This window comes from Aquila chrysaetos, chromosome 22 (genome assembly GCF_900496995.4).
Source record: "Aquila chrysaetos chrysaetos chromosome 22, bAquChr1.4, whole genome shotgun sequence".
NCBI lineage: Eukaryota > Metazoa > Chordata > Aves > Accipitriformes > Accipitridae > Aquila > Aquila chrysaetos.
The window spans coordinates 18,672,253-18,698,174 of record NC_044025.1 but is presented as its reverse complement, the minus strand read 5'-3'; the positions used below and the strand labels follow the sequence as shown (position 1 = coordinate 18,698,174).

The 25,922-nt window shown below is 37.7% G+C and overlaps 1 protein-coding gene across 6 annotated transcripts; it reads left to right on the top strand.

Annotated features, from left to right (window-relative positions):
• The first annotated feature begins 458 nt into the window (after positions 1 to 458).
• Positions 459 to 25,922, top strand: DDX46 (DEAD-box helicase 46). 6 transcript variants are annotated; one of them, XR_003921028.2, is made up of 25 exons: positions 459 to 573; positions 2,814 to 3,002; positions 3,279 to 3,419; positions 5,275 to 5,392; positions 6,291 to 6,456; positions 6,758 to 6,909; positions 7,225 to 7,338; positions 9,004 to 9,169; positions 9,531 to 9,651; positions 10,005 to 10,180; positions 10,628 to 10,749; positions 11,551 to 11,629; positions 13,446 to 13,528; positions 14,281 to 14,445; positions 14,807 to 14,969; positions 15,890 to 16,083; positions 16,655 to 16,792; positions 17,272 to 17,421; positions 18,059 to 18,256; positions 18,856 to 19,074; positions 20,874 to 21,018; positions 21,689 to 21,762; positions 22,547 to 22,625; positions 23,706 to 23,895; positions 24,666 to 25,922. XR_003921028.2 is itself a non-coding variant. In XM_029997828.2 (24 exons), the coding sequence occupies exons 1-23, from the start codon at positions 557 to 559 to the stop codon at positions 22,592 to 22,594; spliced, it is 3,138 nt and encodes a 1,045-aa protein (XP_029853688.1). In that variant the 5' UTR covers positions 459 to 556; the 3' UTR covers positions 22,595 to 22,625; positions 23,706 to 24,513. The 6 variants fall into 6 exon arrangements, 3 of the variants coding, with proteins under 3 accessions (XP_029853688.1, XP_029853687.1, XP_040975321.1); XR_003921027.2 differs by lacking the exon at positions 24,666 to 25,922 and adding an exon at positions 24,227 to 24,513; XR_003921026.2 differs by lacking the exon at positions 24,666 to 25,922 and adding an exon at positions 24,227 to 24,513 and having other exon boundaries at positions 22,547 to 23,895.

Sequence of the window (25,922 nt, the reverse complement as noted above, 5' to 3'; positions counted from 1 at the left end):
AACGCTTGGGGTTTTTTGTCCGGTGAGTTCGGGGGGGCGCTGGAGGAGGCCTCCCCGCCCTTGGGTGAGCGGGCACAGCACCAGGAGGGGCTTGTGCTTGTTCCCCTCGGGTCAAGAAACGAATCCCTTTTATTCCGTTTCTAACTTATCCCTGTTCGTGTACATAATTCTCTTTAACGTTTATTGCCAGACTGATCGTTTTCTATTAAAAGTATATTTGTTACCCCCTTCCTTGGCGGTTTGTCCTGGCTGGGGAAGAGGGTCGTGGTACGGCGGAGGACGTTTTGCACCGGGAATCCCGCCGGGACCGGGCAGCGGGGCTGAAGCCTTTGCCCGGGCAGTTGCGGCGAGCGCCGGGGCGGCGGGCAGCCGCCCGTGCCTGCCCGTTCCGCTGCTGCGCCCTCCGGCCGCCAGGGGGCGCCGCAGCCGGGCGGCGGGCAGGAAGGGGGGAAGGGGGGGGGCCGCAGACTTCCCGCCGCGCCTCTCGTCGTCCCGGCCGCTGGGGCGCGGAATGGCCGCCGCCGTTTAGCGCAGGGACCGCGCCGCCGCCGCCGCCATGGGCCGGGAGTCCAGGTGAGGGCAACGGGGTCACCGCCGCCGCGGCCGGCCTGGCCCGCGCTCGGGGTTCGGCGATTCCCTCAGGCGGCGGCGCGGTGCGGTGCGGCGGGGTGGGGGGGGGGGGAACAAAGGGCGGCGGCGGGCCCGGCCACGGCAGGCCCCGGGCCCGGGTCCGGGCCGGCGGCGGGAGCTCGCAGCTGGCTCTGAGGGCAGGGCCGGGTGGCTCGGGGCTCTGGGCCGGCCTTCGGGGCCCCGTCGGGCCGCGCGGCCGAGGCGCTGTGGGGAAGGTCCGCGCTCCCCGGGGAGCCGCCGGGCCCCTCCGCCGCTGTGAGGAGCCGGCCGTGGGTCGCGGCCGCGGGTCTGGGCCCGGGGGCGCCTCGGGGCTCTGGGCGGGGGGGGGGTGGTGGTGTGTGTGGGGTACAGGCTGCCGGTTTTGGTGCGGGGCGTTGGGTCCGAAGTGCCGGGGGTAACGGGGAGGAAGCCCCCAGCCTCTCTGAGCCCAGCCGGCCTTTGCTGCCTTGTTTTAAAATAATAGCAATGGCATAATTAGCCCGGTAGGCTTTTTTACCTGGATTAGACGTTTTTGCTTGTTCTTTTTAAGTTTATGCAGATCGCGTGTCTTTTGTCCCCTCGCAGCTGGTATAAACACCTGAAGAGGTGTTGTAACCAACTCAGCAGCAATGGGATCGTGTACTTTGTGTGTTTCGGGTCAAGCCTGTGCTGCCAGATGATTTGGAGCTGCTCGCACCTGTCGGGCTTTAAACCAGCTCCAGAATTTGCAAGTGCTGTTGTGGCATATGTCTCCGTTTCCTAGTTTAATGTAACCATCAGATATTAACACTAAAACTGTGACACAGTAGTCCCGGCATGCAGTTGTGCCTGCACTGTAACAGCTTCCTAGATCCTTAACGAAGACTTATACTGTGTGAGGTGCATGAGCTGAAATTTTAACAGCCGGCTTCGGTTCAAATTAGTGATTCAGTGAAGAGCTGGGTACTCCCATAGATATGTCTAAATTAGTTTCAGACTAGCTAGGGCAGCAGTTGGTGCCAGCGGGACACTGTTAGAGACTCAGGCTGCAAAATCTCCTGGGAACTGAACGCCAAACTGCTGACGCTCAAGCTAGCAGGACTCCCTCGCTTATCGCAGTACAGCTTCTCTTCTGATAATGACAAATTTTTTCTGTTTGGCTAAAAATAATAGAAAAAGTGGGTTTAAACTTGTATTGATTTTCTGTTTTAATATCTACAGAAAGTTTTAAAAGTGAAGACATGGTAAGAGGGTGAGATTGAATGGTGGGTGGAGATGGATGGGGTGGCCTGCATGTGCTGGAGTTGATGTTCATCAGACTGGGGCTTTTGAAACCTGGAATCATATGCTCAGCTTTATTGCACACTGTAGAGGAAAACTAAAAAGAAATTTTTAGTTTTCTAAAACTAAAGGATTAGAAAGGGGGGAAGTACAGAGCAAATCCCATGGCATTTTGTGACAGAGATGGGAAAGAAATTAGAGACGTCTAACACTGACAGATGTTCTTTGCATTCAGTTATACTGACGATAGGCAGTATATGGATATCGTGCTGCTACTGTACTGATTCCAAATGTACATGGTACCTAAATATACCAAAGTGCTGAAATAAACTATATTATTTTTAGTGCCGATACTGTTGTAATACAACCCTGTGTGGCAATGACGGAAGGGAGAGAAGGAGGTGGGGGGCTTGAGGTCTCGCTTTCTCTGCTTCTTTGTGGATCCCAAGCCTGGCTACTAGGCCTTGTCAGGAGAAAGGCTCTGCGGGTCCTGGAAAAATAAATGGAAATGTAAATTTACCTAGCTTACCTGAATAAAAGTCATATATTGTATAAAAAGCAACAAGGAACAGTTATATTTGTTCGACAAATTTTGAGGTAGCTTCAAAGAGTCTTCATCTTTTCCTATGTATAATGGAAACCAATGGATTTTCAAAAAGGAAATTGTTCTTGATGTTCTCTTGTTCTCATGACGTGCTTATAGTAGTACTCTAAAACCAAAACAAAAATTTGACCAAGTAATCCCTCTAGTTTCAGCATCATCAGGAGTATATGTATATTAATCGGTTTGGCAAGATGATTACAAATGTTTAGAAATTTAAAAAGTCCAAGAAATTAAGATAAATAATTGGGTTTTGGCTTGTCCACCTAAATATGACAAATACCCTTAACTGTAAATTGTTCTCACACTCATGTTCATCTTTTTTTGTGAATTTACGATGCAGGCATTATCGGAAGCGCTCTGCGTCACGTGGACGCTCTGGTAGCCGTTCTAGGAGTCGTTCTCCATCTGACAAAAGAGGAAAACGTGGAGAAGACAGACGGTCTAGAAGTAGAGATCGAGAACGTAGACGTGAGAGGTCACGCAGTAGGGACAAGAGGAGGTCTCGATCACGTGACAGAAAGCGTCAAAGGTATGACTTATCAATTCCAGTCAAAGTAGATAAAAATGCCTGTCATCTGAATATGTTCTTCCACTATAATTAGTTAGTTTGCTGTTGTTCATGTTAGATTTTACTATGCTTGATGTTTCTGCTTATTAAATGGTTTCTAGCTGCTGGTGCTGGAGTTTGTAAGCTCTTGGTGGTCTTGATGATTGTTGGGATTCCTTTTACAACCTGTTCCTCAATGGCAGGCTAAAATTATACTATGATCATGTGCTAAATAAATACAATTTTTTTCTGTGGCAGACGTTCAAGAAGTAGAGAAAGGGAACGGAGCCGAGAGAGAAGAAGATCCCGGAGCCGAGAGAGGAGGCGCTCTAGAAGCAGAAGTAGAGGTAGACGGTCTCGATCCTCCAGTCCAAGCAAAAACAGGAAAACCGAAAACAGGTATTTGTGTCCTCTAATTATAATCAATGTCATAGTGACAAAATATCGTAAAAGTATTGGTAGCATGGAGGGAATCATCAGGCAAAGCTGTGCAAAGCTTTGGTTTGTAGAACAAGGAGAATACTATGTGAGTGTACTGTTATGATCTTTTCCCACTGCTTGATGTGTCTAACATAGTTTGTTGTGAGAACGTTTCTGTAAAAGAAAAAGTTCCAAGTTGTGACAGCTAAAAAAAGCAGTTAACTTTAAAGTTAAGATTGAATTTCATTCTGAAAGTTTTGTAGTGCTTCATTGTTATCTCAGGTTCCAGTATCAATAAGTAATGTTTTGTGTCCCGGCGTGTATGCCCAAGTTAATAAAGTACAGGTGCTCTCTAGCACAGGCATTACATTGTAGTATAACTTTCTTCAAACTTGTAAATTTGTAGGGAATAGTAAGTTTTAGTTACCAGATTTACTTCAGTGTAGTGTTCTCAGTGATGTGCTGTATCATTTTCTTCCTCAAATAAAGCACTTTATTTCTTTGGAAACGTACAAGGCTTTTAAAAAATGCAGGTAGGGTAGGAGCAGGGTATCTATAAATGGCATCATGGTAACATCTATAACAGGAATTCCCGAACTGTTACAAGTGCCACTGATTGTACCTGAGCTCAATGTTTAAGCCATTCTTTACACAAAAGGTGTTCTAAAGACTGTAAGCCAATAACGTTTGGAATCTGCTTTTTTTTTAATGATATTTTTGCAGAAAAATAAAGTATATAGTGTAACACTTCAGCGAACCTCAAAAAGTCTGCTTTGGTAAAGCCACCACCTGTTTTATCTGCTGTTTGTTAAATTCTGTGGGTGTGCTTAGTGCTGCAATCAATACAGATTTGACAAGTACTGGTCTTAGGGGTTTATAGTCGAATAAAACTGTCTAGTAAATAGACTTGGTAAAGAGGTGAAGCTTGAACTTTTGTAGATGTTGAGTTTAGAAATGTGTAAAAACTTACTACAGGTTATGTTCTTTTAAATATATTTTAATGGATTTTTCAGATATAATTACAAACAGCATGTAATCATGCTATACTGTAAAAGGCGTGGGAAGTCCATAAGTTGTAACAGCAGTCTGTATAAAGAATAAGCAAGTTGCTGACAATCTAGAAATCGTGAGCTGGAATCACAAAGTCTTTTGCAATAAGTGTATGGTTTGTATTAGAGTAGCTCAATGAGATTTAATTGGCTAAAGTGAATTTTACATTTATTATCATGAGTTAGCACATGGATGCGTTTTTTTTTTTTTTTCTTTTTTTTTAATTGGAAGCAAGTAAGGATAAAATCTGTGACAAATGGGTTTTATATTAAATGCAAGTCTGCATGTTACATTTGAGTTACATAAGTAGCTTTTCCCAGAGAGAGGTGGTTTTATGTCCTTCAGCCAGTACTGTATGCTCAGGGGGACATTCAAGCTTCTGTGGCAAGATGCTAGATCACTTTACCTTTCTCTAGAAATTCAACAAACAGGAAATTTTTAGTATCTCTTTTCTAAGCGCTGTCTTCAAGGAGGTGTAAAAAAACCTGCAGAACCACTAGCGTATCAATTGTAAGTGTTTGGAAATGAAGTCTGCAACTTCCCCCTGTAGAGAAATGAGAAGAACAGAACTAAAGCATGTGAATTGGTGGATTGCATTTCTGGTAGTTAAAGGGAATATTTCCATAACATGGAAAGATTCTCTGGGAGGCAGTGTGCTTTGTAAGGTATTTGAAAACATAAGCCTGTACAGGGTGTTCATAGTTCTGTTTTTATCCAGCACATGTGTATCCCTGCCCTGAGAAAAGCTGTAATGTTCCAAGAAATCTTTGATCTTACTTTTTAGATCAAGATCTAAAGAAAAGACAGAAGGTGTGGAAGTTTCCAAAGAAAAGAAAAAAGACAAAGAAGACAAAGAAGAGGAGAAGGACAAAGATGCCACCACAAATACTGTGGCCACTGAGGTAGAAGCTTTTAACACTTATAAATTTAAAAGATAAGAATTTAAACCAGGAATTAAGTTAGCCATAGATTACTGCATCAACAAAAGAAAACCTGTTCTTAGAGCTGGACAAAATCCCCACTGAATGAGAGAGTGTTCTCTTCAGTAACACAGACTCCTGTCATGGGGTACGCTTCCAGTTCTTGGCATAAGAAACATTCTTCTCAATTCAGGATTTCAAACTGCTTAGACTGTGAACCACAGACAAGCGTGAAGATCTCTCATTTTTCACACATTAGGTGTCAGTAGATGAGCTGAAAATTTTTTTGGCCTCTGGACCCAGGCAGGAATCAAAGAACAAAGGGAGAAGGAAGCTCACTTTGCCTTGTTCCATGTCATGAAAAGATGTGCCTAGATGAAGAATTCCCAAACTAGCAGTTCTAGCTAACTCTTCTAAACCAGCACGTTGTTAGTAACGCTCCTTTGTTAACAGTGGCTGCACTGTCAGTGAGAGCTCCCCGGGCATAAACTGATCACAGGTTTTTGTACTAGAAAGACTTTTGGAAGTAGAGGGTAACGTGATAATTCTTTAGTCTTTTATGGATCAATGGCTAAAATGAGTTGAAACTCACTGGTGTGAGTTACGGGTTTTTTTCCTAGTAAATAAAGGAAAGTTTAATTTGCTATTATCTTAAAAATTATATACCAGCTACTACCATGAAAAATAAAATAGTAACTGCATTATTTTACTTTAAAATATTATAGTTGATGTTAGTATGTTTCATTTACTTGTGTTGTGATAAGTTTGTGGATGTCTAGTCTCCTACAGCATGCTCACACAACAGTTACATTTGTTTGAAGAAGCATAGGCTAAAGCCAGTGGCCATCTATTTTCACTATTTGGTTGTTTTTTATCATAGAATTTTGATCAGAACAAACTAGAAGAAGAAATGAGAAAACGAAAAGAAAGAGTGGAGAAATGGAGGGAAGAACAACGCAAGAAGGCTATGGAAAACATAGGAGAACTGAAAAAAGAAATTGAAGAGATGAAACAGGGGAAAAAATGGAGCTTAGAAGATGATGATGGTATTTAACTTTTTATATATGACAGTTAAAATACTTTTGTTCCTAATGTTTTTATTATATTATCTTTAAAGCATTTAATTACTTTTCAGAAGGTGAACTATAAAATAACAAAGCCTAAATCTAGTCGTGGCTTCAAATGGTTTAAGATACAATTGAGATTAACAAGCTGGAGAGATTTGTATGAGGAAAAATGATACAGTATTAAAACTGGACTGTAGTTATTTGGGTAGACTAATAATTTAACACCTGTGAGCACTTCTCTCTTTCCCTGTTTTATTCCCATCTTTCTTGCTTGTATTAGATGATGAAGAGGAAACTGCAGAAGGAGAAAAAGAAGGCAATGAGGTTGAAGATGAAGAATTAGATCCTTTGGATGCTTATATGGAAGAAGTAAAAGAAGAAGTCAAGAAGTTCAATATGAGAAGTGTGAAAGGTGGAGGTGGGAGTGAAAAGGTGAAATCACTTATTAAGATTTCTTATCTTTGTCTTTTAAAAATAGCTTAGTGTTTTAATATCAAAATGGCTTTGAAAAAAAAAAGGGAGGAAGTGCAAAAAAGCAAGAAGTAAGTTAGATGCACTTAATGCCTGTTTGCCTTAACTTTAGTTTCCTGGTGCTTTTATCAAGCATTATTCTGATAAAATTTCACTGAAAGAAGTGAAAAAAAACCAGCATAATGCATTCAGAAGTACAAATATTCTGTATATTTTATACAGTATGTTTTTTGTTTTATATGCTAGCGCAATAATTTTTCTTAACTGTTTTTATAGAAAACTGGACCAACTGTTACCAAAGTAGTAACTGTGGTGACAACCAAAAAGGCAGCTGCAGAGTCAGAAAAGAAGAAAGGGGAGCTCATGGAGAATGACCAAGATGCAATGGAGGTAATGGAAGTGTCTTGTATTTCTACTGTGAAAAGGCAATGTGCCTCTGTTAAGAGGCATGAGAATGAGATTTTTCCATCTCCTAGGAGATAAACATTTAGTTATTTAATTCACAGAACACTGGTCAGAAGATTTTTTGATCTTATGCAGTTTCTTGTTACTTGTACTGTTTGGGGTTTCTTGGGTTTGGTTTTTTTGTTTGGTTTTTTTTGTTTTGGTTTTTTTTTTTTGTTGTTGTTTTTTTTTTTTTTTCAGAAATTGCCATTGCAGCTTTATTGTTCAGAGGCAGTGTTATACAGATGAGAACTGAATGAGTGCATCAGGTTGCCTGGCTTTGTATTTGTTCTTAATATGGCTGGGCTGGTGTATGTCACGTGTAGTGTGTGTTCAGTTCATGTGTTCATGTTACTGAAATTGGGCAGGCAGTCCTGGTGATCCTGTGTGTGAATGACCCACAAGCTAGCATAGAGTGTTTATGTATGCAGCTGCTCAGTCTGCACATTCAGTTGCATGTATCTAATCTGAAAAAAATGAGGTTTACAGTTCTGCTGAATTTCTTTCTAAGTAGAAATATATTAATTCCCGAAACACCTGTAAGTTACAGATCTCAAAATACTTTGTAAATCATAATGAGACATCTCTTTTAGCACAAATGAGAGGTAGATGTTTTCATTTTACAGTTTAGGAAAGAGTAGAAAGGAGTTTGATTCTGCCTGGGGCTACAAAATGCTATGCCAAGTCGTGTTCTAGTAGACAGCACCCTAAACCAAATATATAAGCATTGTCTGTTACACTGGCTGTAACTAACAGTGTTTTAGTAGGAAGAGGTGGTACAAGTAGATAAATATAAGCTGCCCTTTCTGGATGTGGGTTCAATGAATTGGTAGATCTCCCCCTAGTCTTTACGGTGTGCATTTTTCTGCATGTTGAGCAATGGCAGATAAGCATGAGTATTGAATTTTAACAGCACAGTGCTCTGGGATTCTCATAGAGCCATCTTGCTCAGGGATTGGACCTGAACTTCTCAGAATTACTCTTCTGTGACCAAACTGCCTTCATAAAATGCTTTCAGGAGAATAGGAATATTGAGTACTTAATGTGGTTGTGTGTGGTATTGTAGGCCTGAATAGTTGTTAAGTGTATAGGTATATTGCTGTCCGGGGGGTCTGAGACAGCCTTGCCCAAGTCGTGGACTAGATACCCCGCTAGCACTGTAGCTCAGCTAGGTCATGGTAAGCTCTATGTTGCTGCAGTTCCAGTGTTAGTAGAACTCAGCTAGTTTAAAACTGAGTTGGGTGCATCTGTCAGAACTGTGACTGCAGTGGGACACAAATCAGTGGTATGCTGGCTGGATTTTTTTTCTTAATATTTTCCTCTTACTGTTTCTGTTGCATGGCAGTGATTATTTCTGAATGACAAGGCTGGTAGTATTCATAAAGTCATGAAAGTGATACAGAACACAATGAAAGTTAAGGTTTGGGAGAAACATGAAAGAAATAGATGAAAGAACAGTTGGGACTCAAACTGAGAGCGGGTTTTCAGTGTCTGGTCTAATAGGGTAAGAAGTAACTGTTGCATCTGAGTGAAGTTCCTTTGTAAATGAAAAAACAGAGCCTCTCAGAATATCATTCATACTAATTTACACACAAATTATAATCTATGCAGTATTCCTCAGAAGAGGAGGAAGTTGATCTTCAGACTGCCCTGACTGGCTATCAGACCAAGCAGAGAAAGCTGCTAGAACCAGTGGATCATGGGAAGATAGAATATGAACCTTTCAGGAAAAACTTCTATGTTGAAGTACCAGAACTAGCTAAAATGACTCAGGAAGGTAAGGACAAATACAACCAGAACACCTTGGTTACTATTGAAGAAAAGAATGATGGATTTTGATGTGCAAAGAAACAGCAAATTCTTTTGGAATATAAAGAGCATTTGGAGCAACTTGGTATACAAAAACATTGAATCAGTCAGAACCCTATTACTTATAACTTCATATCATTATATATGAGGCTTTCAGTGAAAAATTTACCAGAGTCCTTTCCACCTACCTCCTGTATTTATGTATAACAAGCTAATTCTGGTAGTGCTAAAACTAATATTTCATGTTCAGGGACAGATCAAGAATATTTTGATCGAGGTGGTAGAGAGATGTCAAGTTTGACTCTGTTGTAATGCAAACTCTATTTCAGAGGTGAATGTGTACAGGCTGGAGTTGGAGGGAATTACAGTCAAGGGAAAAGGCTGCCCCAAACCAATAAAAACCTGGGTACAGTGTGGTATTTCCATGAAGATTCTCACTGCCCTCAAAAAGTAAGCAAGCACTTTATGAACTATATCATGCTTGATTTTGCTCACTGTGTTCTATCATACGTTTATGAGAAAAACCTTTTTCTTTGTTGCATAATGCAACATGCCCATGTTTATAGATGCTACATATGTAGTCATCAGTGTTTATCACTCAGTATGGAACTATTGTTATGAACTATTCCTTCTGCCATTTGTATCATGCTTTTGCTGCTCATTTTTAAGCTGTGTTTTTTGAATGGCACTGATACGCATATGTAAATACAAGTATGCAAATTTTTTTAGCATGACTTTGTGATTCACATCTGTGAAATTTTGTGTATTTTATTCTTAAAATATCTTTTTTTCCTTTCTTTAAGACATGGCTACGAAAAGCCCACTCCCATTCAAACCCAGGCTATCCCAGCAATTATGAATGGACGTGATTTGATTGGCATTGCTAAAACAGGAAGCGGAAAAACTATTGCATTTCTGTTACCCATGTTCAGACACATTATGGATCAGAGAGCATTAGAAGAAGGAGAAGGTCCCATAGGTACAAAGCTTTTATTTTCAAAATTGCTATTTAAATAAATAAAAACTCAACCATACACTTCAGAAGAGTCTTCAGTTCTTCACTTGTTTATAGAGAGGAATGCTTACTTACTGATGTCCATTTACGAGTGGCTTTTTTTTTTTATTTAGTTAACGATCACCGTGCTATTTCATGTTGTTCGTGATCACTTTGCTATCTAATGTTGTTTTAAGAGCACTTACATGTCCATGTATCTGGAAGGGAGACCTTACTCCTTTGATTTTGAAACTTTGACCAGATTTTCTCCCCATCCTTGTACTGTCTTAATTCTCTTTTTCTTGAAATTACATTTTTAAAAATAGGTGTAAGTAAATTGCTGTAAACATTATTACAAATGATTAATTTTTGTTGTATAAATAACAACATCTCTTATATTACAATGTATGATGAAAATGCTTTGCTTTTCAGCTGTCATTATGACACCTACTCGCGAGTTGGCTTTGCAGATTACCAAGGAGTGTAAGAAATTCTCAAAGACACTTGGGCTTCGAGTTGTCTGTGTTTATGGAGGAACAGGAATCAGTGAACAGGTACACAAAAGACATACCTTACTTGTCAAATAACTCTTGAACTTTATTAGTTAATGTTACTTTTGCAGTGAATTTAGTTCCTTTCTCTTTCCCATAAATCTGGTACTTTTGCAGCCTTCATTATGGATTTTCTCTGTATGAATGGTCATAATGCAAAGGCTTAACCGTTTCTACCTAACTTAGCCTTAAACATACTAATCTTGAAAATTCTCAAGTATGGTCCTGAAAAGTTTCAGACTGTTTCTTTTTATGTATGTACTGAGCATGGCAATAGTTAAACTATTAGTGGGCTGTGATAGTTTGAAAGTTATTGAGAAGCTGTACTTTTATGAGAGTTCCCCTCAAGATAACAAAAGCCAGAAAATGTTAACTGGCGTTTATTGCATTATGAAATATTGCATGTTAGAGTAACTTAAGAGATTAATTTCAAGGGGTTTCCCCACCCCCATTTATGGAAAAAACAGGAGTGACCATCTGTGATGGAACATGGTTTATTTAGTATCAGTTGTCCCTGATAAACATGTGACACTTCTTATAGGCCCTTAACTGTACAGAAGTCATATCCCTATTATAACTACTTCAAGTTGTCAGAGGTTACTCTTTTGGAAAGCAAAGTTTTCCAAAGGCTTAAAGAAACTGCTGCATAAGATCTTTACATAAACAATTCACATTAGTAGAACAGCTGTATTACAGTGTATGTCATTTTCTTTTTTGCAAGGTGATACATGTTTAAAAAAAAAAAACAACAACCACAAAGCAAAAGACCACTCTAATAGTTTGTTTACTATGTTTTGAAATCAGATAGCTGAACTCAAAAGAGGTGCTGAAATTATTGTTTGCACACCTGGACGTATGATTGACATGTTAGCAGCTAACAATGGTGAGTAGAAAACCTTTTCCTATGGAGAATTTTTTATATTTGTTGTGTAATTCTAACAAATTCAAAAGATCATGTATTTTGATAAATGGTCTTATGGAATTTTCTTATATCTCTTCAGGCTGCACTATCTAGCTATTGAGAATATATAGCACTAATAATAGGTTTAATCATACATTGGTTTGACTTTTTTGGGGAGGACAGGAAATACTACATTCTTGAAGAGTTTCTGAGAATGTTTATCATTGTTAAACTTAAAATGTGCTGGTCCAAATTTTTTAAATTCAAGTCATTTAGATAAAGGTTATATAAGAGTTGCTTATTTTGTCTGCCCATTGATGCTTTATTATTGTTAGTGTAGCTCAGCAGTTACCCACTTTTATGTAAAAGCATCCGACTGCCTTTATCTGTTGGTTTTAAAAAACAGACAAAGAAGCCCTCCCTAAATAACTGTTCAAAAGTAAAAGAACTGACCTTACATCAAATATTCAGATTGATTAAACTGAGCCACTGCAGCTTTAAGAGGTTTTGTCCTAGTGTAACCATTGCATGCTTATTAGATAAAGTTTTATTATTAAATTATTCCACATCAAAACCTCTACTAAACTGTTGACATTATTTAACTTCTGTGGAAAAAGTACCTTCAAGACATATAGAACTGGGCTTCCAAGACTTAAATCGTCAAAGGTAGGTACATTAATGCTGTTCCCAAGTAATTTTACAAAGTTATTATTTGGGGATGAAAGTGTTAAGATGTTAAATAGATATGTAGATTTTAAGAAATATTTATTTTGTTCCTTAAGTATGAATTCCATATCTTAAAAAACCGCAGCGCTAAATCTCTAAAAAATAATTTGAGGATTCAGCTACAATTTGCTGAAGCTGAAAGGACCAAATTCTACTGTAGTTTGATAGGCACAAGTCTGAGTGATAGTTGTCGAAAATGTGAAAAATCTGTTCCATTCTGAGAGCATTTCACAGTGTCACTCCACAGTTGTTTGGAACTGAATGTGTTCACATGTTTATATCGTTTGAGAATATGATTCTTAAATCCTTGAGTTAAATCCTTCTCATGAAAGGGAATCTTAGCTATTTGTTTGGGAAGGGTGCTAATTATCCTGTCCATCATAATTTCAAAATGTTCACAGATATACAACTTGCTTATCTTGTTTCCAGCTGTCCCAGAGTTTGGGGTGGTTCTTAATTTTACACTTAGTAATGTTACTGGGTAGTTTTTAATCTTTATATATTCATTTTGAAAAGACTGCTTACTCTGTTTTATGCATATTATTAGCAGTTAACTAGAATTAGTATGATTATCCTCAAATAGTTATTTCTAGCTCCAAGGAAGCATTACAGATTATATGTGTAAAAGGAATTTTTCTGAGGCTGCAACAGTTAGCACTGGACTTTGCCTTCCACACATGCGCTGTAATCTCTAATATGTTTTTTTCTAGGTGGCGCTGTCAGATAATGGCTGATGTGGCTCCTTGCTTCATCTCAGTCTTAGTTTTATGATGTGTTTTGGCGAGGGCAGTTTTCTGAATTTTACAGGTTCTTCTGGCCCTATGATGGTATGCAAGAGAAGAGTTTGACAAAATAAAGGGCCTTGTGCATACTTACACATTTCCCAGAATGTATATGTGATTAAAATGAGAACATTAAAATTCACATTTAGTGAATTTTTTAAAAAATTAATTAATGTCTTTGTTAGAAGATAGTGAGACTATATAACATTTAAAAAAAAAAATTATTCCTGAGGGAAACTAAATTTCCATTTGATTTTGTTTCCCATGTGTTTTTTCCTCTCCTTTCACAGGTCGGGTGACAAATCTCCGTAGAGTCACATATGTTGTACTTGATGAAGCAGACAGAATGTTTGACATGGGTTTTGAGCCTCAGGTAATTAATGACATGAGTGATATTGCCACAAGATGTTATTTTCCACTTAAAGGATTTTGCAATGCTACGTTATTATTATGCTGCCAATGAGTATTCAGAAAGATGCACTACATATGGACAACAGTTTAAACTGACTCTTTAATTTTTCTATTATCCTCACATGCTTTGTTTTCAATAAATTCTTATGTAGCTTAGATTTTTCTCTAATATACTTTTTTTTTTTTTCCCCCACAGTTGTTTTGGGTACTTGTGGCCGTGTTGTAACCCTATGTAATCCCTTGATGCAGGTGTCATGTTAGTAGTTGAAGCCTGCTTATAAAGTCTTTGATGTCTGGTGGTAATGTCGTGCAGGAGGCAGGAACAAAACGTTGAAAATGTTGGTGAAAAATTACTTGCTGGCAGCTTTGGACGTCCAGGACTCTTTCACTTGTCATCAGGCTATATTGTCCCCCAAAACTAGAAAAATTCATTTATTTAGGCTCTTGAGCTGTGGGGTTTCTGCTGCATGTCTTAATATTTCTGCTGGGCTGTTGTTGGGTTGCGTATTGCCACTCAACTTCCTTTTGAATCCAGCAAGTTATGCCTGTCTTCAAATGCCAGCACCTAGGTCCCAAGAGGAAATCTGTAGAGAAATGTTTTGTAGTCTGTGTAGTGCAGATACCGCCTAACTTTAAAGACAACAGCTCTCTATCTGTATGAAGTTCAATTACAGCACTTGGATATTAACAACAAGGAATGTTCTCTTAAACCAGGTTATGCGCATTGTAGACAACGTCAGGCCTGATCGTCAGACTGTCATGTTCTCTGCTACTTTTCCCAGAGCTATGGAGGCGTTAGCTCGGAGAATCCTAAGTAAACCTATAGAAGTGCAGGTCGGAGGCAGAAGTGTTGTCTGTTCTGATGTGGAGCAACATGTTGTGAGTATCACACATCTGCCTTGCTCATCTTCTCATTTGCTTGCAAAAGATTATTTCCAGCAATATTGAATGTAAACTAATATACCCACAGAGCTTTTATTTTTAGAAGTTTAGTGACTTTGTTAAAGCTGAACTCAGAATAAACTAACACCCTAATCCGCAAATGCAATGTGATCACTTTTTTTTAAAACTTGTTTTTATACCACTTAAGCTGAACAGCAGTTTTGCCACTAGCTGTGGAAACAGCCTGAAAAAGTCATCTCCTGTTCCTGATTTTTATTTTTATGCACCCTGAATGTGTTTAATGACTGAAGATACAATTTATACTCTTCCTACTTTGCTTTTGTATATCTTTTTCCAGATTGTCATAGAAGAGGAGAACAAGTTTTTGAAGTTACTGGAGCTACTGGGACACTATCAGGAGAAAGGATCGGTTATCATATTTGTAGATAAACAAGAACACGCTGATGGGTTGTTGAAAGATTTAATGAGAGCCTCTTACCCTTGCTTGTCTCTTCATGGAGGTAATCTGCAATCTTAAGGATTTATATTAACAACTCCAAACTAGAATATTGGTATTCAGTAGTTATAAAGAAAATTTACTTAGTTCCTGTATAGTACCAATTATTATTTCTTCCTAAGCAGCTTTTGCTTTATAATTGGGAAAGATATTTGTCTCTTAATTTGAAATAGACATGATAGTTTTCCATAATTACTCTTTATTGTTCCCTGGGAGATGTCATCAAATGCCAAGTCTTGTCTTTGTGCAGCAGGATTGTTACTGAGAGTTAACACCTCTCAGGGAATATTACTACTTGCTGTTGTAGAGCAGTGAATGCCATTGGGGGGAATATTATATGATATTTTTATTTGAGATTCCACAATAATAGCAGCTGTTGTTTCACTTTTCTGCCATCAAGTAGTAATATAACAGCAGTAGTTTAGTAGCAAGAGGAGGAAATCGCTTTAGAATGTTGTCCATCCCAGAGTGTTTTAAAACTTTTTATATATAATGCTTTTAAAAATACAGTAACCAATAAGTACAAAACCACTGCTCGTTTAGTGCAACAATGGAGGAGGGAAAAATATGATCATTCTTCTGAGATTTCTATTGCCTTTAGAGAACAGAAAAAACCTCCAGATGATGTCTCCATTTAATATAAGAAGTAAAATAGAAAATCATATTAAAGAAACTTTTGAGGATCTTGGTATGGGAAAACATCTTTGTAGTGGAAAAACTAAAAGTTTTGTTATTCTGGATAGTAGACTAAGAGATTTATTGTTTGGGCTAATGTATTTTGCCTGTAAAAGAGTGAATGTATTGAAATTTTATTTGCTTAGGCTTTCCGTTGTTTGAGGTTGGAGGGTGTTTTTGACCTGTGTACAAATTCTTTTGGCTCAAAGCAGAGCTTTATAATTAACTGTTTTGTCTGGTTTCCTGCAGGTATTGATCAGTATGACAGGGACAGCATAATTAATGATTTCAAGAATGGAATTTGTAAACTTCTGGTGGCCACATCTGTAGCAGCAAGGGGCTTGGATGTAAAACAGTTGATGCTGGTGGTCAATTATAGCTGTCCCAACCATTATGAAGATTATGTGCACCGAGCAGGCCGAACTGGACGAGCTGGCAATAAAGTATGTATAATCAGTTGCCTTTTGGTTATTACTGAAAATTTTTACTTATTTATTGCTTGATCAAGGTGTTCCTAAGGCATAGCTACAGAGGGAGTTGTTGACGTTATTGGTGGGAAGAGGGTTTTCCTTTAGAGTGCATCTAAGGTTTTTGAGTGATGGTGTGTAAAATATATTCTGAATATTAGCACTATGAAGGTTGGAACTTACACGTTCTTCTGATGTATGAACGTTCTTTTAAATCCTGTTTGTGGCTGAAAGTTTGGGTGTTTTTCACTGTTGGAAATGTGCCCTACTAAATTTATAAGATTTTATTTTCCAAACTTTTAACTATGACAAGATTGAAAGGAAAGACTTCAGTTTCTACCATCTGTGGTTGGTTGCCTCTGTATCAGCTTCCTCGGAAATCACATTATTCATTCTACATTCCCACTAAAAAAAGTTTATGCGTGAATATCATAGTTACTTTTATTGACCAGAACAACTGTGTCTGTGCAAGGGTGCGTCAATAAATTTAGAGATGAAATGTCTTCAGAGATTTTTCTTTATTATCTTTTAAATTAATTTTGACCAGGGATATGCGTATACATTCATTACTGAGGATCAGGCACGGTATGCTGGTGATATCATTAAGGCTTTGGAATTGTCAGGGAATCCAATTCCTACTGATTTGGAGAAGCTCTGGGCTGACTTCAAAGACCAACAGAAGGCTGTAAGTAATTCTTTCTTCTGTAGTGGGCTTTGGTCTGGGTTTAACGCGTATGCACGTGGGTCCACTTGTACAGTATACATACATGAGTCATCTCCTGACTTCATTGAGAACACATACGTATGCTTAGGTAAGCGTCTGTTTTCAAGATTGGGATCTTGAATGTCATTTACAGGACTGTTCTTGAGAATTTAAATATTGTCATCTGGTATGTGATAGAGAAACGCCTACTGTATAAGGGGCACTTTGGTTTTTATCAAAATTCACATAAAAGATAATGAAGTACTTTCACAGAATTTGTATTATTATTTCTAGAGCTCCTGCCATCAGAGGATCTTGCTTATGCTGAGAAGAGTGACTTTGGAGTTTTTCCATTAGATATTGCTTCTTAAATAATTTCAAAATTATTTGTATAATTTTATAGTTATTTTATGACTATTGGACATACTTCTCAGTATGAAAATACATGTTTTTATTTTCAGGAGGGAAAGTTGATTAAAAAAAGCAGTGGCTTCTCTGGCAAAGGTTTTAAATTTGATGAAACAGAACAGGCTTTGGCTAATGAAAGAAAGAAGCTACAAAAAGCAGCTCTTGGCTTGCAGGATTCAGATGATGAAGATACAGCTGTTGATGTAAGCACCTGAAAATAAGATTTAAGTTGCTTCAGGATTTCCAATATATTTGTTTTTTCCCCAGTAGGTTACATAATGTTGCAGATTTTTGTTACTCCATGTCCTATGCTACTGATTTAGTTAAATTGCATGAATATACCTGTATGTATTCTTCTTCGATATAAAAGATATATAGCTATGAAGATCTTGAAAGTATCTTTCTGACTTACTGGTATTTTATACTTAATAAATGTAGTTATGTAAATGTCACAGAAATTCTTTTCTTTGTAATATTAATCTTCTGTAAATGAAATAGAACAATTGCTCTCAATTACAAACTTTTTTTACTTGCACTGTTTTAAAGAAATTCATAGTAGCCTTTTCTATTTCTAAATCCTTACTAGATTCCTTTTTTAATGTTTGTTAAGAGTCATATTTGTGGCTTTGAAAGTAAACACTTATGTTCAAACTTTTTCCTAATGATTAGATGATCTGTTCATTTTTCTGATCTGTAGTTCTGGGCAGGCTTCTACCCTTTATATAGGATTAATTTCTTTAAAAGCATGTAAACTAAATGCACCTTAGTGTTTTCTTTCTTTAGGATGATAAGATTATCTAATGGTAAATGCAGTGATGTAATAATAATTATTTTCTTTAGATCGATGAACAAATTGAAAGCATGTTCAATTCAAAGAAAAGAGTAAAAGACATGGCAGCACCAGGAACATCAAATGCTCCTACACCATCAGCTGGGAATGCAGAAAAATTGGAAATTGCTAAAAGATTGGCTTTGAGAATCAATGCCCAGAAGAATCTTGGAGCAGAGGCACAAGTATTGGTCCCCTTCCACTTTAAGGTCAGGCTCTTTAGAGAGCAATTTTTTTTTTAATTTTTTTTTTTTTTTTTTTTAAAATAAAAGCAATTCCTTTGTTCTGTGGCTGCCATTTTATTTAGTGCTTCTGCACACTAAAAATATACTGCATTATTTAGCTCATTTGTGCTGGGCTAACTCAGTTACAAGTTGTAGGATTTGTAATTGAGCTAATATGATAATAAGATTTAATACAGAAACTGGAGATGCTTTGTCTGCCCTGGCAAAGAGTTAATTCATTACTGATAAAATTACACCATTAGGTTTTGTCAGCTTTAGCAGAGTTGCAGAACATCTCTCTCTGCTTGAAGCACGTGATATACAATCCATTTAGATTTAGGTTAATGTGATCTGGAATGTCCAAAGGTATTCTGAGCTGAAGATACAAAAGACCAGTAAGATCTTTTCTATGCAGATGTGAGGGGAGTTATTGAGAGGAAGGAAAGAAGAGAAAGAGAAGTTTGGAGAACATATTTATTAGGTGGACAATTATATTACATAAAAAGCTTTAATAAAACCCTTGTTGGTTTATATAGGACTTCTTTTGGCTACCTTGTTCTCAACATGGACCTATATTTTTACAGGATGTGATGCAGCAGGCTACAAATGCTATCTTGAGAGGAGGCACAATTCAGGCTCCTACTGTATCTGCCAAGACTATTGCAGAGCAACTGGCTGAAAAAATCAATGCTAAGCTCAATTATGTACCCATAGAGAAGCAGGAGGAAGAGAAACAGGATGGAGGACAAAATGAATCCTTTAAGAGATATGAAGAAGAATTAGAGATCAATGACTTCCCACAGGCAAGTAACCATTTTGCTATAATCAAGTGTAAATGACCATTATTTAACAAAGGGTATCTTCATAGTTTAGACTATGATTATACCAATAAAATATTTTGTCTTTATTTCTTATCATACCTAATTGAAATTACTACATTATCTGTGATTATTTCTCAGTTTATAGATACACAATGCTTTGGTCATATTCCAGAGAATATCAGAAAAACAAGCATTCCTTATCATACAAAAATCGTTCCACCCTCTGCCACTGACTTCTCTCCTATCTGAATCTTTGACACTGTCTGGCATTTTATTTCAAAGGTCATACTACTGTGACTGATACTGCTCTCTGCTTTTTTATTACCTGAGTATTTTTGCCATTCACAATATTGCTGCTCTAGTCTACCTCATCTGTTGAGGATTTATGTTCCACAGTATCAAGCACAAATTCCTTGTATTTATCTTTGAGGTTCTGACCAGGTTTGCCTTATTTTATCAGGTTGTTGTGTTATTAGTTTGTTACCCTTCCCTCTCAGAAATCCTCTTAATTCTTATCCTAAGTGGTTTCTCATTCATAGAACATGTTCTAGATTTTATAATTTTGCTAAGGATCGTTCAAACCCTTTAAGGATACGCTTGCTAGGTACAAAGCATTGCCTGCTTATAATGGCTAGACAAGTAACTGTTCTGTTGTCTGCATGTGTGTGTCTGCAAATAAATAAATTGCAGATCTTTAGATTACTTTTTTTTGTAGAGCTGCACTAGAAAAAATAGCTCTCTTCTGGTCTTCTTTTTGTTCTTCAATATTTTGTAACATCTTCTCTGAAATACTGATGTATATATGGCAGTTCATCAGTGAGAATCATCACTGCTCATTATGTCCCTGGAAAATCTCTATAAGGAAGTGGGACTCATCTTGTATGCGTTTATAATACTGAACACAGTGCAGATCTGAGGTGACAGAGATAAAGTAAGATAAAATGATCGCCTAAAGCAAGAATGACAGCTGACTCTGTAAGCTGGTTTTTATAGCAGTACTACACAACCATTCAATACCATCACGTCAGATACGCATAGGGTAGGCTTCCCGATTACGGGTGCAGTCATTTCTGAGAGTCAGATTAATGCAATTGTCTCAATCTACAAGTAACTTAAAAACAATCTACTAGATGCTTTCTAGTAATTTCATTGTCTAAATTAATGGGATGCATTTATCATAATGAAGTATTTTTGAGGATATTGTAGAGATTTGGGACAATTTTTACAGGGTTTTGAGAAACAACTGGCAGTGTTTATTCCTTAGGCTTTATTTATGAAGATTTTGAGGTTTACTTATTTTTGTCTTTAAGCAATGAACTATGTAGAAATAAATAGCATTTATTTTGTTAAAGGGAAGTACTTGCAGCCATTAACAGTATATGTTTGCCCTTGAAGTATATTCCTGTACAAAAAGTGCTAAATGAAATACTTGAGTGCTGCTTTAGAAAATCGCAAGAAAAAATAACAAGTTTTAAACTTTCAGTATAGCAAAATGGAAGGTCTCTATAGAGTTCTTGCTTCCATAGTACTATGCATCCATTCTCTTTTCTCCTTCTTCCCTAACTTTATCTTGCTGACATAAGAGGCAGATGTTTTTTAAATATACTTGCATAAAAATAACTGGCTAAAATTTCAGTCTACATTTTTAAAGCAGAATGCCATGACTGATTTTCACAGTGCAGTGTTCTTGTTGTTTGTCTAAAATGTCAACTAACCTTTGGATTGCCATTTTGTGTGATGCCTTTCTCCTCATTGATCCTCCCATATCTTTTCCCTTGCAGACTGCCAGATGGAAAGTTACCTCCAAAGAAGCACTACAGAGAATCAGTGAATATTCTGAAGCTGCTATTACAATCAGAGGAACTTACTTCCCTCCAGGCAAAGAACCCAAGGAAGGAGAACGAAAGATTTATTTGGCTATAGAAAGTAAGTATTCTTTTTATAAATGTTTCACTTAAAGATAGGAGTCTAGTTTTGTAATTAGACATGGAATCTCTGTAGTTGTAGTGTTTAGATGCTCAGTTACAAACCCACTGTAGTTAACTTTGCAATTACTAAAGAAACAGTCATTTATCTTAATACACTTTGTCAGGTGATCCATGGCGATCACAGAGATGCTTCTCCTCAGAAGACTGACCTGCCACAGAGCAACGCAAACATATATGGAATCAGTTTTGGAGGAGATGGAAAGAAAAGAGAGAAAAAAAAAAAAAAAAAAAAAGCACAAAGATGTCTGTGCCCCTGTTAAATAAGGAAGAAAATGGATCTGGGGGGTGGGGGATTGGCTGTTAAAGGTATAAGAAATTACATCAACTACTACACAAAAACTTTGCAAATCTCATGATGGTTAAGTTTTTCTCAAAGAAACCTCTAATCCTGGGTATTTCTGAATAGTGTAATATATGACTGTCTGTTTCAAATATCTTCCTTAAAACAGAGCACAGTCTAGCTGTGGCAGTCTTTACAATACTAGAGTGTTGTTGAGCAAATAGCTGAGGATATTCAGCAAGTTTTATCTGAAAATAGCCAGCAGTGTTTGTTCTGTGGGCTTCACGTACACAAAATGTTTAAGATGGTAATATTTTTTTGTCTTCAGGTGCCAATGAACTGGCTGTACAGAAAGCAAAGGCAGAAATCACACGACTTATAAAAGAGGAGCTCATCAGATTGGTGAGTGAAATATCCGGAATGCAGAGGGAAAGTGCCTTAATTTATGCTTTGTGAGATTGATTTCTACAAATGTTGACGCTCTGGCATACGTTTTCATTAATATCAGGGGCTGGGACCTATAGATCTCAAAAACATTGTTTCATTGAACAGCCTAGAAAATATATTGCTGTGTTCAATCAGCCAGACATACGGCTATTATCCAGCCAGCAGATGGAGATAACACATTAACAGAGCTTTTTGAATGAAGACCCCTTGAAGAGTTAGGTCCCAATAAATTTCCTAATTTCAGCACCATCAGGCAGGGGAGAGGCGAACTATTCCCCTCATTTTAGTACTTTATATGTGTTGAGAGATTTGTTTTGCCATAACTTCACAGTGTACCCAGCTAATAATTGGCTGTGTTCAACATACTCTGTTTTCAAATAAGATACTGTCTTGAGAAATCGTATTTTGAGTTCTCTGCTTGAGGAAACCTTGGCTTTCTCTAGAATAACCTTCAGTGATACTACATTAGACTTGACAGTGTCTTTGGCTTTTTCTCTTAAGTAGCCTTTCAAATCAGCAGTCAATTCCAGTGGTCCTGCTGTGAGCCATTATTGATAGTTTTGGGGTTAGTTTTTGGTTTTGTTTTGTTTTTTTTCAAAATTGTTGACCTTCCCATAAAAATGTTTTCCAAAGGAAGGAGATTGCTAAGGAATTGCTAGTGTATATGTAATGTGGATTTATTGCAATTCATTTATCCCTTTTCACTTCAAACTGTGATTATGCTTTTCTTTATTTGCAGCAAAATTCATACCAACCAACCAACAAAGGAAGATACAAAGTTCTATGAGTATTTGGAGTTATCTGTCTGCCAGTGGCTGGTGCGTGAAACTTTGTGGCTTCTGTTGTTTTTGCTGTTTACACTGCTTATTGTAAATTAAGAATTTTTTTATTTTGTCTTGCGGACATTTTTTAACAGAAAATTGATACTTGCTGAAACATCTTAATTCTCTCCACTAAAGTTATCAGTCTTAAAGCAGACCAGTTTTGGCGGAGCATGATTTAATTTAAAATTGCAGTTTATATACTTTTCATCATAAAGAATATAAAATAAAACAGATTTTAATTTTTCTGACAGACTATACTGTTAAGTAAATTAAACAATGTTGGGATTTGTGTTGGAAATTGTTAGAATGTACCTGCTTCATATTGTGGGGATGGTTCATGCCATATCAGTTTATACTGGAAAAATGATAAAACACCAAAATAAAGGCAGGCTTTTCTCCTGATCCATAGCATCTCTCTGGCTGGTTCCACACACATTCGTTCCCTGTACAAATGTCCCCCTAAGGTCAGAGAGTCTTGCAGTGATCAGAGTAGAGAATTTTATCCAGAAATACTTGAGGTCTAGTTTTAAGATCTTCTTACCCTTTTCACATCCCATGTTGTCTTTATCATCCAGGTAATAGAACAACTCTTCGGGGTTTTTGTAAAGTGAAATGTTTTGTAGTATGAAAATAGTTTTCCTGTTTTTTTTCTAAACATCAGAATTTTAGGATTTTTTTTTTTCCTCATTCTCTGACATAAGAATGAAAGCCTGTTTAGTTTAAAAAGAAATTCTCAGAAAAAAAGAGAAACCTCTTTTGTAATGAAATACAACTTTGTCACTTTTTTATAGTATTCTTATATATACATTTAATGTGATTTTTCCCCCAGGGTTGTAGTCTTTATTACTGTTAGGACATGGCTTTAAGTAAAAATGAATAATATTTATGAGTGAATTCCACAAATATTGACTATCATTGCAGTCAATAAGCTACGGGGACAAGACCTTTGTTTTTGAGGTCTTATCCCCGTAACTATTAGTATTCACGATGGACACTTACTACTCTTAAGCATTTAATTTTCCTGTCTACTTATCTGGAGCCTAAGCGGTAGCAATTTGAATCGTCTCATTCTAGCAGCTGCAAGACTTTCAAGATGATGACTTTCAAAAGGACTTTTGTAGAAAGCTTTTCTTACCTGACACATTGAGAAGAAATGTGTCATTTTAAAACAGCTGTGTATATACTGCTTTAACCCTGGTGAAGACAAATCATACATCCTGCATCATGGCTGTATAAATTCACAACTTCTATTTCCCAACTTCAGGTAATTTAAATGACTATTTCTGTTTGCATACAACTGTCTGTTACTCCAATGTCAGTGTACCTTATTTGCAATACAGGAAATGAAAAGTAATGATTATACCAACTTAACAGTATACATTTAGGATAAGAACACCCAATACTTGCCAATATTAATACATTGAGTAGAACAAAGAGAAGAAGCACACACAATAACACTTCTCAAAATTTAAACCAGAAATCTCAAACTAAAGCCCTGTGGTTCCCTTTAAATACATTGGGTTTCCTTCTGTTAAGAACTGGGTTTTGCTATGTTTCATACCACTTGTTTGTTGAATTGTCTAACTTTTTGACAGTGTCCCCCCTGAAGAGTGACAGATTTTGGTGTATTTAATGAAGAGCACTTTCAAGTTTGGACAGCCTGACACTTCTTTAAAAACCTTGTTTCAAAATGTTCATATATATATATTGGTATCTCCTAAAAACGGCATGACGGAGACATTTTTTGTGATTTCCAGCTTTGCACTGTTGGATTTCAGAGATGCAACAATGTATAATCTTTAACTTCCTGGGGTTTTTAAATGCAATGTCAATATTCCTATGTTTTTTAAATTCCAGCAAAAATAAAAATAATTTCAATGTATATTTTTCAGAAACTGTCTTTCTGAATAGCTCATCTGTTTTCTGCACTTACATTGCTTCTGTGTTTTTTCCTATGACAGTTAACCTCATACTTTTTGGAGTAGGGTGATGTGTAGAGTAACTAGTGCTTGTGTTTTTCTGCTTGAAATGCAGTGAGATGCAGCTCTGACTCAGCTAAGAAAGTCACAGTGAAGGTGTTTGGATACATGAAAACAGGAGCAAAATGTATGTAAGCCAGAGGAGAAGAAACTCTGAAATTAACAAATACACAAGGAAAAAATAGTGGAAACAAGATGAGAATAAAAGTTTGGAGAAGACACAAGTAATGAAAAATGTTATATTTAGTTCTTTCCAAGTGTTTCCATGGATATAGACAAGATCTTTATGAACATCCCAGTTTGGCTGCTTTCCAGGGAATCTACCCTGGACAGATTCCTGTCACCAGTTCTTGGAAGAGCCCAGGGATGCTGTATTTCTTTTTTTTTTTTTTTTTTTTTTTAATGCACATAAGCAGAGCTTGTTCTGTTATCTGCCCAAGGTGATACACTACCAGCTTTCTAGGTTGCCTTACGCTTTCAGTGCTTGAGTAAACAGTGGTATTTGGGGTGGATTACAGGTGGATACAGGTATTTGGTAGTGGATCATGAATGAGTTTCTGCACGTGTGTGGCAGTAATGCAGTGTTGACATCATGCAGTGGAGGTGGTGAGGGGCGATACTCTGGGAGTGTTGCTGTTCTCAGGGGACAGGACACTGGCACTTTTCGGTGGCAGTGAAATAGGAGAGAACTGCTGTGTAGGTGAAGGTCTGTGAATCTGGAAGAGATGGTGAGCACCGGGAGTGGCTGGAGGCACAGAAGGGGAGCCCCGTGCCCCTGTTTTCCATGGCAAACCTCCACCACAGCCTGAGGTCCTGGCCCCAGTGGGTCCACATCAGAGGTTAGGGGAGGGGGAGAGCAAGACTTTTGATCGCAGCCCTGCTGGCTCCCTTGTTCTCTGTGCAAGTGGCCCACCAAAGACTGAAACAGCAATGTTCCTCACTGCATTGTGAAATGTTAATACGGACATCCCATCTGTCGCTGTGGTGGCCGTTGGCATGTGAGAGCTGATGCAGCACGTCAAGCTACTCTATGTACGGACGTGAGCAGGCAACTGGGCAGAGGTTTTGCTCTGTGCCCTAGCCAGGAAAATGGGAGAGGAGGACTAAAGCCAATGTTCTGGGTGGGAAAGACAGAATTCACAGCAAGATGAAAAATGTGTGCAATCACAGTTCAGAATTTTATACTACCCTAATGATATTGCACATCGTCACCACTCTTTGTTTCGTTAAATAGGCAGCTTAAGGCTTACTTTACATGTTAGTCTTTATGCTGTAAAAGTTGTAACAAAAATGTAATGAGTGTAGATCACAG